We start from the raw sequence: 21501 nt of genomic DNA, 5'->3' as shown, positions 1-21501 counted from the left end.
TCGAGTTTAGTAGAAAGGGAGAGAGAAGGAAGGGTTCTTTGAGAGGTTAATAAGGGGCGTTTAAAAGGAGTCTTACTATGAAAATTATTAGTTGGAATGTGAGAGGGCTAGGGTGTGCAAGAAAGAGAAGGGCAATTAAAGACTTGCTGAGAAGGGAGAAGCCTGATATAGTTCTGTTACAGGAAACCAAGTTGGCAGATTTGGATAGAAGATGGGTCAGAAGTGTGTAGAAATCAAGAGGAGTGTGCTGGACCTTGGCTCCCTCATGGGGAGCATCGGAAGGGATAATGACCTTGTGGAGGGAGGATGTCATAGAATCCGTGGAAGAACTTATAGGGAGATTCTCAGTGTCTGTAAAATTTAGAAATGTGGAAGACGGATTCAGTTGGGTGTTAACTAATGTCTATGAGCCAAATGGTTATAGAGAAAGGAAGGAAATGTGGGAGTTGTATGGAAATATGAATCAAATAATCCCCAGAGATCGATTACTACAAGCATGAAGATTCTCAATGAATTAATTAGCACCTATGGTCTAAAGGAATTACCCCTTCTACAAGCTAATTTTACATGGTCCAATTTCCAAGAAAACCCCCTTTGCTCCAAACTTGATAAATTCCTTTTTAATGTAGAGTGGGAGGACCATTGGAGGAATTTGGTGGCTAGAACCCTTCCTAGAGTTACATCTGATCACTGCCCTATCCTATTAGGTCAAGAAACTCTAGGCTTTGGACCACGACCCTTCAGATTTGAGAACATGTGGCTGACTCATCCAGACTTTGAACGAAAGTTTGGTGAGTGGTGGAATGAAGAATTGAGAGGGGTAAAGTGGAAAGGTGTAAGGTTCCACAAAAAGTTGAAGAGATTGAGAGCTAGGATCAAAGAGTGGAATCGGGAGCATTTTGGAAGGGTAGAGGATCAAAAGAATATTTTGATGTCTAGGATTGATGAGCTAGACTCCAAAGAATCATGAATGAGCAAGAAAGGATTTTGAGAAGTAGCTTAAAAAAGGAAATGGAAGAAGTTCTCCTTAGAGGAGAGATTTCCTGGAGGCAAAAGTCAAGACACAAATGGATCAAAGAAGGGGACGGCAATACAAAATTTTTCCATGCGTTTGCTAATGGGAAGAGAAGAAAAAACTGTGGTCAAAATAGAAGTGGATGGGGAGGAAGTCACAAATCAAGATGAGATAGCCAAAGTGTTGGTGGATCACTTTAAATCAATTGCAAGGAAGCCATTGAATAATAGACTAAGGCTGGAAGGTCTAGATTGGGCCGGGTTGTCTGAAGAGCAAGCAATCTGGTTAGAGAGAAGTTTTGAAGAAAAGGAAATTAGGCATAAAGTGTTTTCAATGGACATATCCAAAGCCCCTGGGCCAAATGGCTTCACCATGGCTTTTTACCAAGACTGTTGCAATGTGGTAAGAGAAAACCTTTGTGTTGTGTTTAAGGATTTTGAGGATAATAACAAAGTAAGATCTGGAGTTAATGCTACTTTCATAGTCTTAATCCCTAAGAAGAAAGAAGCATAAAATCCAAAAGATTTTAGGCCGATCAGTTTGGTGACTAGCATTTACAAAATCCTGGCTAAAGTGTTTTCTTTGAGGATTAAAGTAGTGCTACCCTCCATCATTAGTCAAGCCCAGGGAGCATTCGTGCAAGGGAGACAAATAACAGATCAGATTCTAATAGCTAATGGATGTGTAGAGGATATAAGAAAGTCCGGAAAGCAAGATTTTGTTTGTAAGTTGGATTTAGAAAAGGCCTCTAATCTTGTGGATTGGAGTTTCTTATTAGAGGTCCTAGGGTGTTGTGGGTTTGGAGTTAGATGGTGTAACTGGATAAAGGGCTGTATAAGTTCATGCCATTTTTCGGTCTTGGTTAATGGGGTAATCAAGGATTCCTTCCAAGCTTTTAAAGGGTTAAGGCAAGGTGACCCCCCTTCCTCTTTACCCTAGTTGCAGATGTTTTCAGTAGTTTGATGTCTAAGGTAGACTTGGAAGGAGTAGTGAGAGGTTGGAGGATAGGAAGGAACGGGATTAGGGTGACCCACTTACAGTTTGCTAATGACCTAATAATCTTTTGTGAAGGGGATAATAGGAGAACAGTGAGTAATCTCAAATCTTTGATAAAGCGCTTTGAGAGAGTATCAAATCTTAAAATAAACATGGAAAAGAGTTGTGTGGTGGGTGTGAATATGGATAAGAGGACTAATGAGTCCGTGGTTGAGTGTTTAGGTTGTCACATTTCCTCTTGGCCCTTACAGTATTTAGGTCTACCTCTAGGAGCCAACCCTAAAGAGAGCACCTTTTGGGCCCTGGTTCTGGAAAAGTTTGAGAAGAGGTCAGCTTCGTGGAAAACGAACTATACTTCTTCAGGGGGTAGAGTAACATTACTGAAAGCTTCCTTAGCAAATCTGTCGATTTATTACTTCTTTGTGTTTAGGATTCCTGTTAGGGAGGCCAAGAAATTAATGAGAAATTTTCTTTGGGAGCCAGAGGAGGAAAAAAATGATCACTTAATAAATTGGGGAATAGTGTGTCGGAGGAAAGAGGAGGGTGGGTTGGGACTAGGGAATTTAGTTTTGAAGAATAAAGCGCTCCTAGGAAAATAGTTGTGGAGATGACCCTTAGAACAAGAGAGACTATGGCATGAGGTGATTGATAGTATACATGGCAGTTCGGGAAATGGATGGGATGCTAGTGTATCGTGTCAAGCCACATAGGCAACTCCTTGGAAAGCAATTCAGAGTATTCTCCCTCTTTTCCTCAACTACATCAGGTATGATGCCAATTCTGGTAATTCTGTTTTGCTCTGGGAAGACATTTGGGTGGGCAATTCTGCCCTTAAGGGCACTTTCCCTACTCTCTATTCCCTTTCTCGCTGCAAGGGTAAAGCAATCCCTCACTTTCTTCCAACATCTATTTCTCCATCCTCTCTAAATTGGGACTTTGGGTTTCGTAGGGGCTTGAGGGATCATGAACTCTCTTGTGTTTCAAACCTTTTGTCACTTCTTGAAAATGCTTTTCTAGACCCTTTAAGATCTGATGTGAGACTTTGGTCCCCTAATCCAAAACGATACTTCACATGTGCCTCTTTCTTTGAGTCTCTTTGCTCTCCCTCGGAATGGGTTTCCCAGCTAAGGAGATTTTGTATAAACCTGTACCTCCTAAAATTATCATTTTCTGCTGGGAGGTGTTCTATAGGAAAATCAACACTTCAAACTTATTGCAGAAGAGAAGGCCTTCTATGCATGTGTCTCCTAATTGGTGTGTACTTTGCAGGGCTAATGGCAAGGATTGCTCACTTAGTCTTAACCTGTTCTTTTTCTGATGCTATCTAGGGTTGGATCTTTGCTTTGTTTGGTTGCAGATGGAATTTGATCACAGCTGTAGATCAGATCTTTGACCCTTCCTTCTTTGTGTGGCCCACAAAAATTGGTAAAATTATGTGGAGGTGCATTAGAGATGTTGCTTTGTGGACAATATGGGAAGAAAGAAATGCGAGGATTTTCCAAGAGAATGAGAGAAATATTCAGAACGTAAAGGATTGCATTTTGACAAGGGCAATCCATTGGCTGAGATCATTGGATTTCTTTAAAATATATTCCTTTGATGACATTTGGAGGAATTGGATTGCTGTGGCTAATAGCAGTTACAGGAAGAACAGGGTACCAGCTGTGTGGGTGCCTCCTTCAAAAGGCTGGACAAAGCTGAATTTTTATGGTAGCAGCCAAGGAAATCCGGGTCCGTCAGGGATAGGTGGGGTGCTGAGAGATAAAGACAGTAATATATTAGCTTTATTCTCAAGCTCCGTGGGTATTGGAGATTCTACTAGAGTTGAGCTTCTAGCAGCAGTACAAGGTATTCAGATTGTAGACCAGTTGTGGGTTGCTTATTGAAGGAGACTCCAAAGTCGTTGTGGGTTGGTTAAAAAATCCAGCTTCAGTTATTTGGTGCTACAGGGATATTATGAGGAAAGCCAATTGGTTTTCAAGGAACATGAATGTTAATTATCAATGGGCAGGTAGAACAGCTAATACCACAGCGGATGGGTTAGTTAAGCAAGGGGTATCAAGGGAACATTTATTCTGGGCAGCTATGTAAACTTTCATTTCTTAGTCTGGTGTAGTACTTTCTTATTGTTGTGGAGAGGTACCAGCTCGTGCCTCTCCTTTGGGCAGGTTGTATTGTAATTTCATTTTGATTATCATTGTTAGAGTACACAAAACAGGGGTATTTTGGTCATTTGGGTTTATCTATTTGAGAGTAAAAGGTCTGTTTTATTTAAGTTTAAGTTATGTGTTCCATCACTTATGAGGGACAATATGATCTTTCTTGTAACTATGTTATTGGAGATAAATACAAGTGGGTCGACTAGAGATAGGACTGATTTTCCTCTACTGGCCAAACCCTTCTTCTTCTTCTTCTTCTCCTTCTTCTCTATTGTAACCTAGGACTAAATAAGGTTTTCACATGGTATCAGAGTGCATGTAACAAGTTCAGATCTGCTCGTCTTGCTCTTTTATTCTGGTTTACCCAGTTTTTTTATCGCCCTCCTCTCTAGGGTTTTGCAAATTTCTCAAGAACCACTGGGAGATTAAGGGAAAGGCTGAAAAGGAGTGGTCGTTTTTCTCTGTAGGAGGCCTTCATGCCACCGGTTTGTGGTGCAGTGGCCGTTTGTGGTGATTGGTAGGAAGCTCTCTATTCGATGGTATGAAGAGAGCAAGTTCGGGTGAACAGTGTTCAGCTGAGTACAAGTTGGTTATGCAGAGTGCAATGTAAGTGTTTGGTTTAATGGCTGAGTGATTTCAGCCCTTGTATTTGGTGTGTGAATGGTTTTGCAATGTGCAGTATAGGTATTTGATTTAATGACTGAGTGATTTCAGCTCTTGTATTTGGTGTGTAAGTGGTTCTGCAGTGTGCAGTACAGGTGTTTGATTTAATGACTGAGTGATTTCAGCTTTTGTATTTGATGTGTAATGTGTATTTGAAGAAGTTGGTGGTGCTGAAAGTGAGATAAGTTTTGTGGAAGTGCGTGAGGTTGTGCTGAATTTTTGAAGGTGAATACTCTACATATAGCAGTGATTTCTTTGTGAGGTAAGGTGAATTAGTTAAGATGGCATCGATTGGAGATGGGAATGACAATAAAACAGACGTTATGATTTCTCCATATTAGCTAAATGTTCAAATGGCATCTATTAAGTTGAATGGTGAAAATTATGTGTTATGGGCAAAATCTGTGGAGGTGTTTTTAAAAGCCAAGAAAAAAGTAAAACATGTGAGAGAGGAGAAACCCTCCTCTAATTCTCTAGGGTTTAGTGACTAGGAACAGGAAGATGCACAAATAATGACATGGCTGTGGAATAGCATGGAACCAAAAATTAGCGTGAACTTTATGTTCCTAGATACAGCTAAAGAAATCTGGGATCATGTTAAGAAACTGTATTTTGGGCAAGACAATACAACTAGGGTGTATCAGTTGTACCAAGAGTACTTTAATCTGAAGCAAGGCAGACAAAACTTGGAGGAATACTATGCAAGTCTGAGGAATATCCGAAATGAGCTCAATGTGTATCATCCTCTGACACGGGACGTTCAGATTCAGCAACAACAGCGTGAGCAACTTGATGTGACAAGGTTTCTGGTGGGTTTGAAGGCTGAATATGAACCTGTCCGAGCACAAGTACTTGGGGGGTCTGCTCTTCCCTCACTTGAAGAAGTTTTTGTCCGTCTTAGGAGAACATCTGTTGAGTCTATAGAGCATTCTTCTCTCTCAGGCAGATCTGGTTTTATGGTGACTAGAGGGGGAGGCCGTGGAAATAGAGGTGGTGGTGGTCGTCATGGACTTCCAGGTTACCGTGATGGTCCCATGTTTAACCGTGTTGGTGGCCGGAGTGGAGGTCGGGACTCAGGGGGAGGTCGTGGTAAAGGAAGAAGTAATGCCCCTAGGAAGTGTACATACTGTGGATTAGAGGGGCACACGGTTAATTTCTACTATGATTTACATGGTCCACCCAACACTTGGGCTAACCATGCTGTGACTAAGGGTAGTGCTACAGCTACTGAAAGTCAGCAAACTGACCTGATCCCCTCCACATCTACTAGTAAAGGAAGAAGTAATGCCCCTAGGAAGTGTACATACTGTGGATTAGAGGGGCACATGATTAATTTCTACTATGATTTACATGGTCCACCCAACACTTGGGCTAACCATGCTGTGACTAAGGGTAGTGGTACAGCTACTAAAAGTCAGCAAACTGACCCGATCCCCTCCACATCTACTGGTGTTTCTAGGAAGGAGATGGTGAGTGTACCCCATGCAGTATATGAGCAGTTCCTTCAAACATCTTCTCAGCAGAACACAGCTACCCTTGCCCATTCAGGTATGGCTTGCTTGGCTTCCAAGCCTTCACACTGGATCATTGACTCTGGAGCCTCGAACCATATGTCTGGGACTCCTAATGTATTTTCTTCTCTTTCTCGGTCCTCCACATCTCAAACAGTTACTCTTGCTAATGGTTCCACATCCCCCATCTGTGGTGTTGGTGATGTTGATCTCTCCTCCTTGTCTTTATCATCTGTTTTATATGTCTCCAAGTTCCCCTTTAACCTTATGTCTGTTAGTAGATTAACCAAGTCACTTAATTGTTCTATAACCTTTTATCCCTCTTCTTGTGTGTTTCAGGATCTCAAGACGGGGATGAAGATTGGTGGAGAGCATGAGGCAGGTGGATTGTATTACCTTGATGGTGGTGGCCCTCCAGTAGCTTTTCAGTCATCTCTTACTCCTCTTCAATGGCCCTACAGACTTAGTCATCCTTCTCTCAAGGCTCTGAAGTTGCTGGTTCCTTCCTTGAGTCATCTTTCATCTTTGGATTGTGAGTCATGTCAGCTTGGGAAACATCATAGAGTCTCTTTTAGTCCAAGAATTAATAGTCGTGTCTTAAGTCCTTCTTCTTTAGTTCATTCTGATGTCTGGGGTCCGATCAAAGTGATGTCATACAATGGCTATAAGTATTTTGTAATTTTTGTTGATGACTTTTCAAGGATGACATGGATTTATCTTATGAAAGATCGCAATGAATTGTTCTCTATTTTTCAAAAATTTTATGCTGAAATACGTACCCAGTTTGGTGTTCATATTAAAATTCTTTGCTCCGATAATGCCAAAGAGTACACCTCAGTACCATTTCAGCAATACTTAGAGCACCATAGGATAATTCATCAAACTTCTTGTGCCTACACCCCACAACAAAATGGTGTAGCTAAACGGAAAAATCGACATCTCCTTGAAACTGCTCGGTCTTTGATGCTTAATATGAATGTCCCAAAGCATTTTTGGAGTGATGTTGTCCTCACATCCTGTTTTCTCATCAATCGGATGCCCATGTCCATCCTTGGAAGTTAATCCCCCTTTTCGGTGTTGTTTCCCACCTTGTCTTCGTTTCCTCTCACCCCAAGAGTCTTTGGATGTGTTTGTTTTGTTCAAAACTTGGGGCCTAGTTTAGACAAGTTAGATGCACGAGCTACTAAGTGTATCTTCCTTAGCTACTCAAATACTCAAAAAGGGTATAAGTATTATAACCCTAACTTCCATAAGTCATTTGTGTGCTCCGATGTCACCTTCTTTGAATCGGTTCCTTTTTTCTTGGATATTGTGGTTTCTTCTCCTTCCCCCGTAGTTCCTCTTCCCGTCCCTGTTGCGGATCCCCTTCCCGTGGTTCCCATTCCAATTGCAGATTCACCTCCCGTGCTAATTACTACTGAGAGGCCACCAATCAAACAAGTGTATACTCACAGAAGAGCATCGGCCCCTCTTCCAATTCAGCCCTCGTCGACAGATCCTGTCATTGCTTCTTCTCCCTTGGACCTTGATCTTCCTATTGCCCTGCGGAAAGGTAAACGCACTTGTACTTCTCATCCTATTTCACACTATGCTTCAATTGGTCACCTTTCTGCTTCTCATCGCAACTTTATATCATTGCTATCATCTGTTTCCATTCCCAAGACTGTCCAAGAAGCCCTTACCTCCCTAAGGTGGCAGTAAGCCATGGAAGAGGAACTCTCTGCTCTACAACACAATCACACGTGGGAACTCACTGCTCTTCCTCCTGGTAAGCATGTTGTTGGGTGTAAGTGGATCTACACAGTGAAGTATCTTCCAGATGGCAGTGTGGAGCGATTGAAGGCCAGGTTAGTGGCTAAGGGCTATTCTCAGCTGTATGGTGTGGACTATATGGAGACATTTTCTCCTGTGGCTAAAATTGGTTCAGTTCGAGTGTTGATTTCATTAGCTGCTATGTATGATTGGCCTCTTGTGCAACTTGACATCAAAAATGCTTTCCTACATGGTGATCTCATTAAGGAAGTGTATATGGAGCAACCGCCAGGGTTTGTTGCTCAGGGGGAGGATGGTAAGGTTTGTAGACTCAAAAAGGCAATTTATGGACTGAAACAATCTCCACGCGCATGGTTTGGTAGGCTCAGTGAAGTAGTGAAAGACTTTGAGATGAAACAATGTCAGGTAGACCATTTTGTGTTCAGCCATGACTCAAAAGATGGGAAAATCTTGCTAGTGGTGTATGTGGATGATATTGTCATATAACTGGGAGTGACAGTAATGGGATTGAAAGGTTGAAGAAATTCCTACAGGACCACTTCAATACGAAAGATTTAGGTAAGTTGAAGTACTTCCTGGGAATAGAAGTTGCAAGGTCAAGGCATGGAATTAACTTATGTCAAAGAAAATATGTTCTTGACCTACTTGAAGAAACAGGACTGTTAGGTGCTAAACCAGCAGAGACTCCTATGGAACTTAATGTCAAGTTGAGTGTTAATGCAGGTGAAGAGTTTGATGATCCTAGAAGATACAGGAGGTTGGTAGGAAAGTTGAATTATCTGACTATTACCCGACCAGATATATCATTTGTTGTGAGTATGGTGAGTCAGTTTATGTAACATCCTCGGATTCCTCATTGGAAAGCAGTTCTAAGGATTGTTAAGTACATGAAGGGTGCTCCAGGTCGTGGTTTGCTATACCAAAGCAGTTCTAAGCAGTTCTTCTTCTTCTTCTTCTTCTTCTTCTTCTTCTCTACTGTAACCTAGGACTAAATAAGGTTTTCACAATCATGAATAAATTATCAATCATTTATCAAAAAAAAAAAAAGATTAACACATGATATGTTGTAGAAAAGAAGGCCAAAAAAGTGTCCAACCCCTCACATGCGCTTTCTATGCTAAAACAATGGTTAAACCATCTCCCATATCTTTTATCCTGTTCTTTTGTAGTTTGTATTTGGGAGCATCTTTGTTATCTCTTTGGGTGCAAGTGGACGACTCAGGACGTGGTGGGTCTCTTTGGCCCAATCTTCTTGAGACAGCTAAAGAAAAGGGAAAGAATTATGTAGAAAGCAATGAGAGCTGCCATGTTATGGACAATATGGGAAGAAAGGAATGGAGGGATTTTTATGAAAAGAGTAGAATAGAGATAGAAATATTTGATATGGTGAAAATTAAAGTGGCACATTGGGTGAAGACCCTAGAGGATTTCCAAGGTTTCTCAACAAATGACATTTTGAGAAGTTGGAACTTTGAAAGGAAGTGGCATTATCAGCTCAAACCAAGGAAAGAATGGAGACCCCCAACAACCAACTTTGTTGAACTCAATTTTGACGAGAGTTATATTGGTAATCAGGCTGTGACTGGACTAGGAGGGGTCTTGCAAGACACAAAAGGAAAGGTGTTAGCATTGTTTTCAGAACCTTTAGCAGATGGTAATGCATTGACAGTAGGGCTGTGTGGATTGCTCCATGGCTTAAAATTTGCTAAGCAATTCGGTTTCTACAACTTGGAGGTGGAAGGAGACTCTCAGGTGGTCATTTCATGGACAAGATGTAACTCCCAAATCCCATGGATCCATAGACATACTTTTTGGGAAATAGAAAGCATAACAAGGGAGCTGAATATTGTTTTTAAATGGGTGAGAAAGCAACAAATGGGATAGTGGATTTTTGGCTAAACAAGGAACAGCCAGGCACCAAATGTTTTGAGCAAAATTATAAATTATAAAGTTTGTCTTTAGGTGGAAAAAACCCCACCTATTTGTAATACTTGAACTTGTTATTAATAAAATCTCTTTTTACTGATTAAAAAAAAAAAGCATTTGAATCTCAGTGATTTTCTCACTTACAGTTTCATAAAGGGGGAAATGTACAAGATAAAGAAGAGAGAGATCCCTAATAATCGCAGTGGTGTTGGTCTATGTTTTGCTTACAAGCTAAGAGAAATAGTTAATGTGCAGAATTATTTTTTTCTGTTATTTAACAATATGATATGTGGCTTCATTATCTTTGTTTGAGTTTATCAGTTGGCATGGTCTTCTGCATTTCTTCTTTCTTCTTGTTCTCCTGCTTTCTGCATCAAAGGTCTGGTGCTTGGTTTTTCTTTTCTTTGTGCAAATTACATTTTCTTTTATTTTTTTAGCTAGAATTTTCTTTGAACTGTAAAGCTAATCAAATCCAAATATCTGACACCTTTAACAAATTGGAATTCGAATTGTTTTTTTTTTTTTTTTTGTAGATCTGTCAGATATCAGATAGAATCAGATAGGGGATATATCCTATTGAATCAAATTCAAATATACCCCAATCCAAATGCAACTCAATTTGCTTGCAGCCCTAAATTGGAGCAAGATATTTACCCTAGATATAAGGGACTAGCTTCTTTGTATATGTTTGTGTGTTTGTGTTTATACCTATTTGTATGTTATTGAAATTTCCAAGCGCTACTCACTATTAATTATAACAACTTTTCCCTAATGGCAACCGAATACTGCCTATACAAGGATATCTAGATTCCCTCAGGATAATCAGTTCTCTAATGAACTAACACAATGGGAAAACTACATCTGCCAAGAACCTTGAAATTATGTAGAATCATTTCAATTATGACCAGGTTTGTTAGAGGAAAATTGAAGGAAAAACCACTTATGGCATCCTAATCCAAGCAATTCTAAGAGTTCTTAGAGGAACTAAAGGCCAAAAGAAAAGCCACCTATTCAATAATAAAATTATTTTCATTTTGGCTGCAATAGTAATAAAAAAAAATTTCAATGTTTCTGTAACATCACTTTATAAACAATAAAACGCCTAAAACTAAAAAGACCATTAACCAATGCTGGTCCCAACAATCCATGGTCTTGGGAAGTGTGAACTGGATAAAGACCTACTTCCAGCATTTTTAGCATGAAGTGAGAACTCATATTTTCACAGTTGTTAGCTTGAGATTTTACCATGTAACAAACAATTTCCCCCAAATAGAATACCTAAAATTCAATCTAAACCATTCATCTACAGCTTAATCTGGAAAAAAAAAAGAATGTCCACATACCCCTCGAATAAAGATTCCCGCCGAAAAATTCATTCTGCTGTCAGTTGGCCATTGCATATGTTTGAATAGCATGATCATGGTATGTCAGATACGTAAAGAAATAATCTTTCTAATGATCCCAAAATCAAGCCAAATGGGCAAGTTTTAACACCTCAAATCTACAACACAAGAAAGTAATGAGCACGATATTGACTTCTTTCCTGCTTGGATTTGAGATTCAGGTAATTGACCCAGATCTTTGAACATCACTTGCTTTGCATCATGTATCATTCTCCCTAGGTTGGAGAAAAACTCCATCATCCAATTTTGAGTCAGGAATGGTAAAACTTAACATAGATTTTCGAACAGTGTTACAGTGCCACCATTCATTGTTGGAATTAATTGGACATAATACAATTCAGTACTACCAGGAATTTCCTTATGTGTTAGCAAACTTAAAATAGAAGTTAATAATCCATATTTGATAAGCATCAAAATGGCAACAGAGTAACTGTCAGTTTGCCTTGCAGAAAAGGGCATAAACCGACAACCACAAAGACAAAGGAAAGAACTTCAAGCATTTGAAGCATCTGAAGATTATGGTATTATCATTCAGTGAAAAAATAAAGTACCAAGTACCAGATGAAGAAGGCAGACAGACCTTTTGACGATATGAAAAGAGGCCCACTCTTGAAAACCTGCATGGAGTTGTAGCCCAAAAACAAAAAACAAAAAAAAAAAAAGAAATGAGCACTTCAATGCAACAAATAATATAAAAAAAGATACAATTGATGTATTAACCAAGTAAAATGCTACACCAAGTCAGGATGAGACCTGGTGTTTACTTACATGTAGGAATCCAGTTCAATGCTCTATGCCTAGTTAAACCCCACATTGTTAATAACTGAATAATATGCCCCATAACTCTAATCCAATAATTAAAATTAAATCCAGCAACAAAGAATTATGATAGAAAAATAAGGATTGCCATTACTTGAACTATTTTGATGGATTTAACCTATCCTGAACCTATATCTCTTGCTTTTCTGCAGGCAGCATCCTTTTAGAGAATTGTTTGTTCAAGTTGCAAAAGCTAGGGTTTCAAGAGAGAGAAAGAAAGAAGAGAATAGAAGAAGAAGAAGAAGAAAGCAATGTGTCAAGAGGTGTGTGTTGTTCACTGTTCACACCCTCAAAAGTTCACTTTATAATTGAAAAAATAATAGTTACAAGAAGGGCCCCTATCCGGGTGCCCAAATACTGAGAGAGTATAAGAAAGGAGAATAAGACCAAAAACACAATGTAGATCTTCTATAATCGATGGACCCTGCCCAATCAGCATCTGTGTAAACCTTAATATTTAGATGGTCGTGGTTGGAATACAACATCCCTTTGCTAGGGTTTTTAGGTAGGCTAAAATTCTGTTAATTGCCTACATATGAGATATCCTGGGTTCATGCATATATTGGCTAACCACTCCAACAGCATAGGAAATGTCAGGTCTACTCAAACAAAGATACAGAAGGCGTCCCACCAATCTCTGATATACTCCCCTGTCTAGAAGAACTTTTCCTTCAGTAGAATTCAACTTGTGGTTGGGATCAATTGGAGTTTCTACAGGCTTACACCCTAATTTCCCAACTCATGAAGCAAATCGAGTACATATTTCCTTTGTGACAGAAAAATCCCCTTCTTGGATCTTGCAACTTCAATGCCAAGAAAGTATCAGAGATCACCAAGGTCCTTAATCTCAAATTCAAAAGCAAGGAATGACTTTAACTGAGAGATACCTGTGATATCATCACCTGTCACAACAATGTCATCAACATATACTATCAACATTGTTACTCTACCATCAACTCTTCTAATAAATAAGGTGTGGTCAGCCTGAAATTAAGAAAAACCAATCTTTAAGATGACATTCCTGAACCTGTCAAACCATGCTCTTGGAGACTGTTTTAACCCATACAAAGACTTCTTCAAGCGGCACACTTTTACATCACTGTTAAGGAAACTTACCCCAGGTGATAAGTCTATATACACTTCCTCTTGTAAATCCCAATTAAGGAAAGCGTTCTTTACATCCATTTGATATAAAGGCCACGAGTAATGGGCGGCAAGAGACATGATCACACGAATAGAGTTCATTTTAGCAACTGGAGCAAAGGTTTTCAAATAATCAATGCCATAAGTCCAAGTGTATCCTTTGGCTACAAGCCAAGCTTTGTATCTTTTAATTAAGCCAGTTGCCTTGTGCTTAACAGTATAAACCCACTTACACCCAACAAGAATCTTATCTTTAGGGTAAGGAACAACCTCCCAAGTTCGGTTCTTTATTAGGGTCTCCATTTCTTGGTTCATAGCTTCCTTCCAATGGGGGCACTGCATAGGCTCTATAACATTGCAAGGGATGGAAACAAAAGATATAGCAGAAATATAGGCACAATAGGAAGGTGAGAGAGCATCATAAGACACATAGTTAGTAATAGGATACTTGCAACATGTCCTCTTCTCTTTTCAAATGGCAATAGGAAGATCAAGGTTATAATAAATAATAGGATCGTCAGGAGGTTCAAGATTACCTGAGTCTAGGGAATCAGATTGTGATGGGCATTCTGCTTTAGGAGCCACCCTTTTACTGCGCCTGATGAAAAACTGTTGCTAGGACCAAGGTCGATACATAGGAGGATAAGGAATAAAGGGAGGAATAGAGGTAGGAACGGGAAGGCAGAAGGGAGTTCAATCTTCACTTGCATTCTCCCCTTGAAGAGAATGACGAGATGATTGGAAAAAGGAAGAGGATTCTAAAAAGGTAACATCCTTAGAGACATATCTCTTTCCAAAGAGAGCATCGAAGCATCTATAGCCTTTCTAGACTGGAGAGTAACCAAGGAATACACACTTAACTGATTTAGGATCAAACTTGCGCTGGGAATGACTCATATCATGAACAAAACAAACACAACCAAAGACCTTAAGGGATAGATTAAAAGGAAGTTCATCAAGGAAGAGTAGTTGATGAAGAGAATGAAGGTTAAGGACCCTTGATGGGAATCTGTTAATGAGATATACAGCTGTCTCAACAGCATCACCCCAGAAACAAGTTGGAACATGAGTTTGAAACAATAAGCCTCGAGCAACTTCAACCACATGCCTGTTTTTTCTTTCAGCCACCCCACTTTATTGTGGAGTATGACTACATGAACTTTGGTGAATAGTGCCCCTATCTTCAAGAAATCTATGCAAGTGATGTTCAAAGTATCCTTGGCATTGTTAAATCTTATTATCGTAACTCTTTTCTCAAACTGTCTCAACCATATTCATGAAGTTTTGAACAATCATAGGAACTTCATCTCTATTTTTCATCAAGTAAAGCCATGTATACCGCCTGTAGTCATCAACGAAGAGAATGAAATATCTGTACCCCCCCCATACCCATACAGGGGACAACATATGGGCCCCAAACATCAGTATGGATCAAATGCAAAGCAACATTACTTCTTTTACTACTTGCAGAATATGTGTTTCTACATTGTTTGGATAAATGAAACTTCACGTTCAAAATTCAATTTGGGCACAAAATCAAACAAGTTTGGAAACAAAAACTTGACAAAATTGGCAGACATATGACCAAGGCAACAATGCCATAATTTCAAAAAACTCATTTTCTCATTGGAACAAGACTCAGTCTGGCTCGACAATCCATGCTCTGAAAGTCCATCCAAGAGGTAGACACCATCCACTTCATTCCCACTTCCAATCGCCTTCCCCGTGCTCCGGTCCTAAAAAACACAATGGGTGGAAAAAAGATATCACTAAGCAATTGTAGGATTTTGTTAGAGAACTAACAGACAATAAATTTTTTTGTAGCTGGGGTACATGTAGAACAGAGTCAAGAGAAAGGTTATTAGTGATTCTGACTTCACCCTGACCCAAGATTGGGGTTTGAAATCCATCAGCAATAGTAATCTTGCCCTTCCCCGAAGTTAACTTATATGAGGTAAAATGTGAAGGCATACCAGTCATATGGGCACTAGCCCCAGAGTCTACAATCCATGGGCTAAATGAGGTGGAACAAGCAAGTGCATTACCTATCTTGGCATATGAACTAGATAGATTACTAAGTCCAAAACCAAATGAGGAGGATATACCACCCTTCTCTAGCTATAACAATATATTCCTGAGTTTGGCCATCACATCAGAGGAGTCAAGCACATCCGAGGGTTGAGCATCATTACCAACTGTAGCCATTGCCCTTCTTCCTGGTTTTGTACTTCTCCGTTTTAATGAGAACTGAGCTTCCAGCACCTTTCTTTAGTGTGTCTTGGCTTGCAGTACTCACAAATAACATCACCGACCTTCTCTGCAATGGGATGTTTGCTAGAATTTTGCTTGGATCAAGATGACATAAAGGCAGAATGATCACTCACAGAGGATTGCATCATGACGGTTCTTCAACTTTCTTCCCCTTGTACAAGAGAATAAGCAGTAGCAAAAGAAACAATGCTTGCACTAAGAATGTGTTGCCTGGTAAAATCAAACTCTAGGTTTAAGCCATCCAAAAAATCAAAGACTCTATTCTCCTCTATGTACTTCCGATACTGCTCACCATCTTCAGGGTCCTTCCAAACTAGAGATTTCAAGTGATCCATTTCTGTAGAGAAGAGAAATACATAGCAACAGATCTCTCCCCATAACGCATACTGCAAGCTTCCCTCCAAAGCCGATACTTTCTAGCAGTATTGTTAACTTGGAAATAAGTAGCAACTACCCCTATCCCAGATATCCTTGGCTGATGGAAGAAACATGTAATTTCGAGCAATATGAGGTTGCATTGAGTAAATCAGCCATGACATAACAAGGGAGTTGTCCTATCCCCACCTTGCAAATTTCGGGTCTTCAGGACTTGGCTTCACTTCCCTTCCTGTGATGAATCCCAGTTTACCCCTCCCAGTAATGTTTAGCAGACTGAGACCACTCTAAAAAATTACTTTCATCCATTTTAACAGTAGTTATCATATCATTGGAAATATCTGCAGCTCCCGGGAGCACGCCGGGAACCATCTGAAAATCCTTAGATGATTCCATATTCTAACAAGACACCTTTTCACCAACCAAAAGGACCCCCAACACTTTAACCGATGTTCCAAACCCAAAAACAAGGTTACCCCACGGTTAAGAACCAAAGGAAGACCCAAAAAACTAGGTTGGCCGCAAAATAGAGGGAGAAAAAAATCTCCCAAAAATCACACAGTGCTCAGAAAATTACAGGACCACTTCCCGTCAATCCCAAATTGAAAAACGACCTGAATGATCTAGGTTTTACTGCAGAAAAAAAAAATCATTAAACCTGGTGTACATGGCTCGACATTAGATTTGGAATTTCTGCAATTTTTTCCTTGAAAAATCCACCAAAAATCATAGAAGATTCATATAACAAAAAGAGTCATACCAAAATTTTTCTAAAATCAAGGCAAATCAAACTATATTGGTTTCATAGACTGTCGCCGACACCTATACAGACTGTTGATGTCATCCGGCCGTAGTCTGACATCAACAGTTCACCTCTGGGTAGGAGATCAGCAAAAAACTAACTCCCAAATGCTTCTACCTGCTCTGATACCAAGTTGCAAAAGCTAGGGTTTCAAGAGAGAGAAAGAAAGAAGAGAATAGAAGAAGAAGAAGAAGAGGAAGAAGAAGAATGCAATGTGTCGAGAGGTGTGTGTTGTTCAATGTTCACACCCTCAAAAGTTCACTTTATAATTGAAAAAATAATAATTACAAGAAGGCCCCTATCTAGGTGCCCAAATACTGAGAGAGTATAAAAAAGGAGAAAAAGACCAAAAACACCCCATCTAACCATTCTCAACTGTTCAAAAGAGGCAAACCACTTCTCCTACTTTTCTTATTCATATTCCCCTTTTTATTATTATTTCCATATTTCATCAATTAATCACATGATTTCAAAAAGGGAGGTACAAGAAAAGGGAGAAAGCCAAAGGCCTATCTATATGCAATAAACCCAAGGTTACAACCACCATGACAAATTATTGCCGATGATACTCAAATACCTGTACAAGGGTGCATATCATTTCAGATACTTCAATTTTCAATTTAAATTCCATATCTGACACTTTGCCCAACCATATCTGGGTAATATATGTTCTTGGCAGTTGATGTTGTGCTCTCATATTGTTCACTTCTTAGAACTGATCCTTTCTTAATTCTAAAAAGGATTTAGCTTTCCTTTTCTCTTTGCAAATATCATATGCATAGCTTGGTTTCTCTTAGAGTCCTATCACCTTTTTTGTTGCTCTTTTGGAACTTCTCTCCTATGGATGTTACTTTAAGCATTGCAGAAGATCTGGCATCTAAATTGAGGCGTGACATGTATGAAGAGATGAAGGGTTTAGAAAATAATGTTAATTTTGAAGTAGGGATATTCCTGATGGACAAAGAAAATAAGATTTTACTTTGGCAGACAATCCATTTACATGAACTGAAATTTCCTTTGCAGTTTCCAATTTATTCATATTGTCACATTGAGGCTGTAATTGATATATGGGAAAATTCCTGAATTACCCTGTACTTTAGGGGTAGTCTCAGTTTAGTACCAAACCGTCAGTTTAGTCTCAGTTTAGTACCAAACCGTCAATTTTGAAAATGTCAAAACTACCCTTCGAAATAAGACACTGTTCATTGTCTTCTACCTTGAGACTGAAGACGGAAACGATTTTATTCACTCTAAAAAATCATGGGATTCAGCTACTTCAGATATTACCAGACAACCCTCAGCAGTCTCAATACTAACAGAGAAGAGGAGGTTTAGGGTTTCACTCATTCTTTTCTTCCTCTGTTACCGTCAGATCTACTCGATCGAGAGCACTACTCTAACAGAAGCCATGTTGACTACACCGAATGGCTGTCACAGAAGGAGGCCGACATTCAGATTATGTTGGCCATGGACGTCCATCTCAGGACCAAGAATTGTGATTTCCAGATGGGACATTATGTCTTCAAGAGGCAAACTGACGGTATATTCATTATTAACCTAGGGAAAACATGGGAGAAGTTGCAAGGCCTTATGGTCAGAGGGCAGTATTGAAGTTCTCACAATACTGTTCCACCATGACATCCCATTTCTGGCAATTGTTTACTGGAGTCCTCTAGTGTCAACTGGACAAAGAGGAACCTTTTTAGTAATAAAAGGTTCTCTTTCAATACTCTATTGTGAGACAACAGTATCATGATTCCCTCCCCCTTGCTGCTTTTAATCTTTGACAGGCTGTGCAATCCAAAGCAAGTGACATTCTTGGAAAGGAAAATCCGTTGGAAGAATCAAATCCTGAATATGAGAAACTTAAACATTACATCTTTGAATTTGAAGATCACTTAGCAGAAGCACAAACACATGCTTTTTTGTCTGGTGAAGAGGCACAGATAATCTTGAAAAGTAATTACTGGTTTCTTGAATGTTCTCCATCTGTTATAAAACTTTCATTTCTTTTAGCTTTCCCAAATTTCATATTCAAATAGCATATAAATCTGCTCGTCTAGCTTATCTATGTTCGCAGAACTGGGACAATCTCTAGCAAGATTTTGGCAAGGCAGTCAAACTTTTGGGTGAATGTAGAAGAAACTCTCTTGGGAAGGCTTTTTCTGAACTTGGATCAAACTCGGAGAAGGTGCAGCAGCTGCACCACCAATGACTATTCCAGCTCCTGCTACAGGCTGGGAATGATAGAGTTACAGTCATTTAAAACATTTCTTTTTTTTTAGAATCATTTCAAATCATTTTCCGTAAATTAGAACTTTCTTTTAAGTATTTGGTGAAATGTCATTGAAAGTGGCGAGGGGGATGAACTTGACGAAACCCCATTGAGTTTTCATGGCATGAAAACAATGTTTGTTTTGGTTCAGTCCCAAGGTAGAAGACAATGAACAGTGTCTTCTTCAAAGGGTAGTTTTGACATTTTTAAAAGTTTTAAGTCACACATGTCATCACGTGATATGGATAACTGAAAGACTGTTAACAACAGGGATAAATTGACAGCTTTTAAGAGTTCAGGTACTGCAGTGGCACATTTTGAAGTTCGGGTACTAAACTGAGACTACCCCTAAAGTACAGGGTACTATTCTGGAATTTTCCCTTAATATAATTCAAACCCAGCCAATATGACAGAATCCAACACAGAGGTAAATCATCAGTGTATCAGGAAGAAAAAAAAAAAGTAGAATGTATTGTTGCCTACTTTAGCAGTTATGTTAGTCTAAGTTCCTGTTTGCATTTAATTTTCGGTAATTTCTTGAGCTTTCCAAACTCTAAAATACAAATGGAATTTGCTTTACTTAAAAGATTTTTATTCACATGAATGTTTATACATAAAGAATGACCCTCTTATGGAGTAATTAGAATCAAAAAGAAGTTAAGCCTTTAACTTCATTACCCTTGTTGATCAAACAGGCCCGGGTGGCAAATAGCTTAGTGGGATCCAGATTGTTATTCACCCCTAATTTGTTTGCATACTCAGTTTAAACTTAAAAAAGGGGGGGAAGGCAGGATCAGAAAATATGTTGACAAGGCTATTAGCTAAACTCGTCTTTATGAGATTCTAAGCTGGCATGTTAGTTATTATTCATCAGTTCAAGAAGGTGCTACCCTTCAAAAAAACAGGGTAAAGGTGCATTTAGATGCATAATATTATTTTTTTTTTTACATATTGGAAATTAATCATGATCAACTTTAAATATTTTGTTGCTTGTCATTAATCAATGAGATACACTGGAGGAGGAGGAGGAATCCTTTAAGTAACTTTTCCATGGCATCCTCTAATACTGACATTCAACTTCCTTCATTAGTAATTCTTGTCATATAACTCTCAACTGAGTGCTTTTGTGACTCAACCAATCCCATCACTTCACAACTTGAAACGTGTGGGAATGTAATGGAAATGGCATATGGAGAGTTCGGTTTCACCAATGTCATAAAACTTGGATGACACGGTAAACCAGAAAGGATGTTGAAGATAGAAAATAGCCAATTACCACGTTGCCAGCACAAGAGGAGGCGGATGTTGGACCGCCATCTCCCTGAAACATAAAATCAGGCACTCTTAAGTGTTCCCTTTCTTCTTCTTTTTTTTTTTTTTTTGGTTTTTGTTTTTGTTAAAGAGGCTTTCTTAAGTGTTCCCTTTTCGTTGACTAAACATACTACCCTTATCATACATTCATCAAATCAATCATGTTCTCCAACGTTTAAACTAAAATAATTTAAAGCATAAATAGAAAAGGGGGGAAATAATGATACTGCAAGAGATCCCCTTTGAACATATCTTTAACATACATGTGAAGACTCTGCGCTTCGGGTAGCCATCCTTGATTCTCGTTCACATCCCAGAGGATCACCATGCACGATCAGCAAGATCAAAAGCACTCAGCAGAAACCTGCATTATATTGATCGATTTCGCAATGCAACATATGTATAAGCCAAATGCGAATTTTTCTTATTATCATCGCAATCAATTGACAGGTACAATAGCAACAAATTTTGCAACAAATATAAACAGGCGGTCGCCTCAAGGTAAAAGAATTCAAACCTCCGAACGAGAAGATGGACATGTAGACTTGAACACCAAGCAATAAAAAGAAACCAAAAGACAAAAAGGAAACAGATACAGGCAATGTAGCTTAGTAATACCTCATAAAGAAAACTTCATCTGGTAAGCAAAGAAAGACCGAAAGACTAGAAAGAAGGAAGGAGACGATGTGCAAGCTGCAAAAATTCGCTTTCGGCCTCTCTGTCGCATCCCAGTCTGGTCTTCTCAGATTTCCCAACCGAAACCCGTTGGACAAGAAACCGATTTTAAACGGCCCCTCGGAACGCGGGGGTCTGTACAGTTCAATCTCATGTGTGCATACGAATACAAGAACTTTTCGGGATTGGAGGGAAAAGGTGGAGGGTAGTTGTGGTAATTTGGGATAATTAACGGAGCAAATGCGCCAAGGCCCAAGGTGGACCAATGCGGAAGATAAAACCGGGAAGTTAATCAAGCGGCAGACCGGCTCGTTAATCAAGCCTTTTCGTTCCTATAAGTATCAATCTTAATGATCTTCTTTGAAATCTAAATTATATTTGTAA

The 21501-nt window shown here is 39.3% G+C and overlaps 1 protein-coding gene across 7 annotated transcripts in view; it reads right to left on the bottom strand.

Moving 5' to 3' along the window:
• The window catches only part of LOC104603773 (rho GTPase-activating protein REN1-like), a 111543-nt gene extending 90277 nt beyond the window's left edge, over positions 1-21266 (bottom strand). For 2 of the 7 annotated variants that reach the window (XM_010267894.3, XM_010267912.3), the window contains exons 1-3: positions 21061-21262; positions 20706-20806; positions 12005-12063 (exon numbers count right to left, since the gene is read on the bottom strand). In XM_010267894.3, the coding sequence (XP_010266196.1) occupies positions 12005-12063; positions 20706-20770 (124 nt within the window). In that variant the 5' untranslated portion in view covers positions 20771-20806; positions 21061-21262. Of the gene's footprint in view, positions 1-12004; positions 12064-20705; positions 20807-21060 lie in introns of all 7 variants that reach the window. The other 5 variants (XR_016076124.1, XM_010267930.3, XM_010267904.3 and 2 more) reach the window with 5 other exon arrangements.
• Between the last annotated feature and the right edge of the window lie 235 nt (positions 21267-21501).

This window comes from Nelumbo nucifera, chromosome 5, assembly GCF_055504915.1.
Source record: "Nelumbo nucifera cultivar China Antique chromosome 5, China Antique-T2T, whole genome shotgun sequence".
Taxonomy (NCBI): Eukaryota; Viridiplantae; Streptophyta; class Magnoliopsida; order Proteales; family Nelumbonaceae; genus Nelumbo; species Nelumbo nucifera.
This window is presented reverse-complemented; position numbering and strand designations above follow the sequence as displayed.